We start from the raw sequence: 4693 nt of genomic DNA, 5'->3' as shown, positions 1-4693 counted from the left end.
CAAAAAAACCCTTGCAGCTCCAAGAGGTTTAGCAGAATCAAACTGCTTCCTTAATGCCGTAGTCACTATTGAAACGTAATGCACATTCAATGCAAATGCACCTACTGGTGGTCTTCTTTTACCTTTTACAAGTTTTGAAAATATTTCATTGTCTCAGGGTATGATCCGGCTCAGACCTCTGAGCTATAAATTCCCAAGGCTGCTTTCTTTCAACTAGCTTCAGAGCAGAGATATCATGGATCTCACTGCCTCACCTGCGTTCTTCTTGATCCTCTGCTGCCTCCTTGGGCTTGTGGAAGCCCGAGACTTTAATTCCGTCCTTTCTGTGACAAATGGAGGATCTTGGGGGACCTGGGGGGTAATCCAGATTTGCCCTCAGGGATATGCTCATGGCTTCTCACTGAAGGTAAGGTTTCCTCCAGGGTTGCTGTCACCATCGGCTCACTTTGAAGTTCCTCCCTCCCCTTCTTTCTGAACACCTTCTGAAGAAGGGGAAACAATAGGGAACTGATAGACTCTTAAGTCCAATAGTCCTCTGCCTTGTCTAAAATATGGACAATAAGAGGTTGAGGAGCCAGATGGTAATTTGGGCCGCCGAGTGAAATATATTAGCAACTTATGCAGCAGTGCTGTTTTTCTAGAAAAAGGTGTCTATTTCTCTTAGAATGGCAATAGTGCCCACTTGAGAGCTGCCGGAACTGAGTTCTGGCACGTTCTGGCTGAAAAAAAGCCCTGGTATGCGGGCAGATTATTTGGTGGTAGGGCAGTGCATCCTGTTTCACTGCTTGAGGCAAAAGGGGAAGATCCTCTTTGCCCAACTTCTGCTGTCACTACCACCATGACCTAACTACTCCAGCGAACACCGCCTGCTTTGCTGCCACTGTACTCCCAGCCATTGGTGTTATGGGGGCAAGATTATGCCAATTTGGGGTGAGATCTTGCCCCAAATGTATGTGGTCTTGCTCAAAATTGGTGCCAATGGTTGTGGTGCTTCTCTGCTGATAGTGGAGACAGCAAGGGAGGTGGGGCACCCTTGGGCATGCTACATGGGGGGTTTCTGGCACCTGAAGGAGCAGCCTCACCCTGCCTAATGACTGGGCCGGCTCTGTTTGGTGGGACTGCTTACATGTAGGATGTTGTCCAACATATCTCCAGATATGTTGGACTCCATCTCCCATCAACCCCAGCCAGCATGACAAATGGTCTGGGATGATGGGTGTTATCATCCAAAACATCTGAGAGGGATCAAAGTTGGGAAGCCTGCAGTATGGGAAGTGATTGCCAGTCTTCAAAAAAAACATCACTCAAGGTTGATAATTACGGCTGAATGCAGTGTGTTTCATCGCCCACCCACAAAGAATTGCATTGTGCAATTCAAAAATAAGCAACAAGAAATACATACTCTCACACACATACAGAACAATTGTTTTGCAGCAATGTCATGTTTTGGTTTGCATGGTGCGTTTATCTTTCAGATCTATTAGCATGATTCTTGTTCAAGGTGAAGGATATCCCGACTGAGTTCCCCGGCAAGCAGCGGAAAAGTTGTAAAGAAGAGCACAGGACCTTTAACTAATTTTGGCTGTGGGGGAAAGGCAGTGCTTGGAATCAACTAATTTGGTTTAACCAAGCTGATTGAGTTAATGCAAAAATCTGCACATGAAAGTGATCCCCATAATTGCCAGGAGAATGAAACATGAATTAAACTATTTAAATTCCAGTGTGGTTTTTTTAAACGTCTTCATAGTTTCCTGAAGTATGTTTTATACTTCAGGACAGCAACTTGCAACATTCTGAATGCTTAATTTTTTTTTTGTTGATGATAATTTCAAGGAAATTTAATTGAGTTTCACAGGGGCTGTATGGCTGGTGTGATAGCTCAATTGGTTGGGCATGAGGCTCTTAATCTCAGGGTTGTGGGTTCAAGCCCCATGTTGGGCAAATGATCGCTGCATTGCAGGCAGTTGAACTAGATGACTCTTGTGTCTTAAGAGACTTAAGAGAATGGACAATTCTAGCTGAAAACTGTTGCATCCATGTCACGTTAATTGAACTTAGATCTCATTGAATTCATGATTTACTTTTGACTTTGATTTTTGCAATCCTTGGTTTATCCTCAGATTTAACTCAGCCTCTTCGTCTCGTTTCCCACTAGGTAGAGCCACCCCAAGGTGGTGGTGTCAAGGATGATGATACAGCCCTAAATGGAATTCGTCTGCACTGCACTGACAGTTCAGTAATTGAGTCTGCAAGCGGGCCGTGAGCATCTCTCTTGATTTCATTTCCTTTTGGTTGCAATTTTTGGGAAGGTGTTGGTGGGAGGGGCTGAACTGAAATTTGTTTTGCTAGGTTAGACCAGCACAAAGAAACCATAGGGTTTGCCTTGCTTTTTCTGACCTCTCAAAGGGCACCAACTCTAGCCTTTTGCTGGCTTCCAACTCAACTTTGCAGGACCCCAAAATTGATAGCAGGCCTGGTTTTAGAGGTTGGCACTGTTGGTCACTTGCCAATCCCTGTATCCCAATAGGGGACCCAGTACAGATTCCTTAAGCTTTCTTATTTAGCTGCAACTACCGTATTTTTTGCTCTATAACACGCACCCGACCATAACACGCACATAGTTTTTAGAGGAAGAAAACAAGAAAAAAAATATTCTAAACGAAACAGTGGGTGCGTGATGTTTTTGGTGCAAGCTGTAGCCATGGACATGCTACGTGATCTGATGGTGAATTTGGGGTGACCTAGTGCAAAAATCCTGAGGATCCATGTGGATTCGTGCTTTGTAACCACGTTTTAAGTGAGGAGGGAAGGAAAAGCACTCAAGGGACAAGGAACACGCGTGCGGTGGGTGGAGAAGGATGCTGTTAATAATGCAGAAGAGGGGTATAAGAGGAGAAGCAAGCAGGCTCTGCTTCTCTCCCTCCTCCCCGGGTCACTGAAAAACTTTGCTGCTATGTAGCGAGCTGAGTGGGGAGGAGAGAGGGACAGAGAGCCTGCTTGCTTTAAAGGAGCCAACCGGACAGGAGCTGCTTACACTCGTGTAAGCGGCTCCTCTCCTCTCCCGCTTTGCTCCTTTAAAGCAAGCGGGCTCTCAGTCCCTCTCTCCTCCCCACTCAGCGGCTCTTCTGCTATTTTGCTGTTTCAAAGTGAGCCATGGAGGAGGGAAGGAAGGGGAACCATGGATCCTCTGCTCACGACTACAGCAGATCCCCCTGCCATCCATAGGCATTTGCTCCATAACACACAGAGACATTTCCCTTTACTTTCTAGGAGGAAAAGAGTGAGTGTTATGGTGCAAAAAATACGGTACTTCTTGCTATCTTTACAAGTTCACTGGATCTCTTTGAGCAAGGGACAGGAGGAAGGACAGGGAACAGCATCCTCTGGTTATCTTGCCCTCTCCCTCTTGGTCTGCCACAGGTGTTGGACTCAGAGAAGCAGCTAAGTGAGAGGGCAGTGATGAGACTTAAGAAGGCAAACATTTTACCCAAGACTAAACCTGGATCTGTCTCTGCCTCATGGAAGCCAAGAAACAAATAGAGATAAATGGAAACTCCAAGTCTGTTAAAGAAACAAGTATTTTATTCAGAAAACACCATATTCCAGTCGGGAGGGACCAGATATTTGTTTATTTAATATTTACAATCCCCAACATTTCAAAAAGTTCTAAGCAGTATACAGTCTAAAACGCCAAACAATATATCCTTAAAACATAAAACAAAACCTAAAACCAATAAAACAGGAAGGCACTATGCCTCAGAAGAGTTCTCTCTAGCTCAAAACAAGTTGAGCCCCAATAAATGGATAATGGTGTGCTTTTTGAGACTCTCTCCTCTTTTCCAGTAAACAAATAATTGTTCTGGACTATTTCCGGCCCAGAAGATCTTAGGCTGTGTTGAGCAGTATTTATTGGAAATGATACATTAAAGTGACAATTAACTGTTTCACAGACTCAGACAGCAACAATACCTGCTTCTGGGTTCCTGGAGAACTGCTTCTGCCCTCACTGGGAGAAGGGAGTGTTGGGGCAGAAAGGAGGGGCAGAGGCAATTGCTTTGTGAAACTTTGGATGCAACAATGCAGAGCCCTAGCCCTTGAGACATTGGGGGCATCCTCTTGGAATATTCACATGGAGCTGATCCATTTAGGTGTAAGCAGAAGGCTCCCCATGTGTTACTAACTAACACCAGTGTCTTTTTTGGCAGGTGGGGAACCTGGACAGGGATTCAGTATTGCCCTCAAAGCAATCTGATCTCTTACTCTCTGAGAGTGGAAGGATACCAGGGCAATGGTGACGATACAGCCGCCAACAACATCCAGTTCACCTGTCAAGACGGAACTGGGCTGATGGGCCAGGGACTTAACTGGGGTAATTTTGGCCCATGGAGCAATCGCTGCTCCTCTGGTTATATCTGTGGGATCCAGACAAAGGTGGAGGGTCTCCAAGGCAAGGGCGATGACACAGCACTTAATGATGTGAAGTTCTTCTGCTGTGATTGAACCCAATGTACCTCCGCCCTTTATAGCGTATCTCTGCTACTTTTTGGTAGTCGTGAAGGTTAACGACAATTAAATATTGTCTTCAGAATTGTGCATGATTCTTTTGATCAGAATTCTACACCTATCACTTCTGGATGAGAAGCAATGAAAAATATTCAAGAAGGGGCACAACTATGGAAGTGTTGATTAACAA

General features: G+C 45.0%; 1 protein-coding gene across 1 annotated transcript; it reads left to right on the top strand.

Moving 5' to 3' along the window:
* Nucleotides 1-235: 235 nt before the first annotated feature.
* On the top strand, nt 236-4693 carry LOC307215063 (vitelline membrane outer layer protein 1-like; the record flags this gene model as incomplete). The annotated part of the gene is made up of 3 exons (XM_079974226.1): nt 236-406; nt 2156-2259; nt 4206-4693. The coding sequence occupies 3 exons, from the start codon at nt 236-238 to the stop codon at nt 4498-4500; spliced, it is 570 nt and encodes a 189-aa protein (XP_079830352.1). The 3' UTR covers nt 4501-4693.

This window comes from Podarcis cretensis (genome assembly GCF_951804945.1).
Source record: "Podarcis cretensis genome assembly, chromosome: 4".
NCBI classification, from domain to species: Eukaryota; Metazoa; Chordata; class Lepidosauria; order Squamata; family Lacertidae; genus Podarcis; species Podarcis cretensis.
This window is presented reverse-complemented; position numbering and strand designations above follow the sequence as displayed.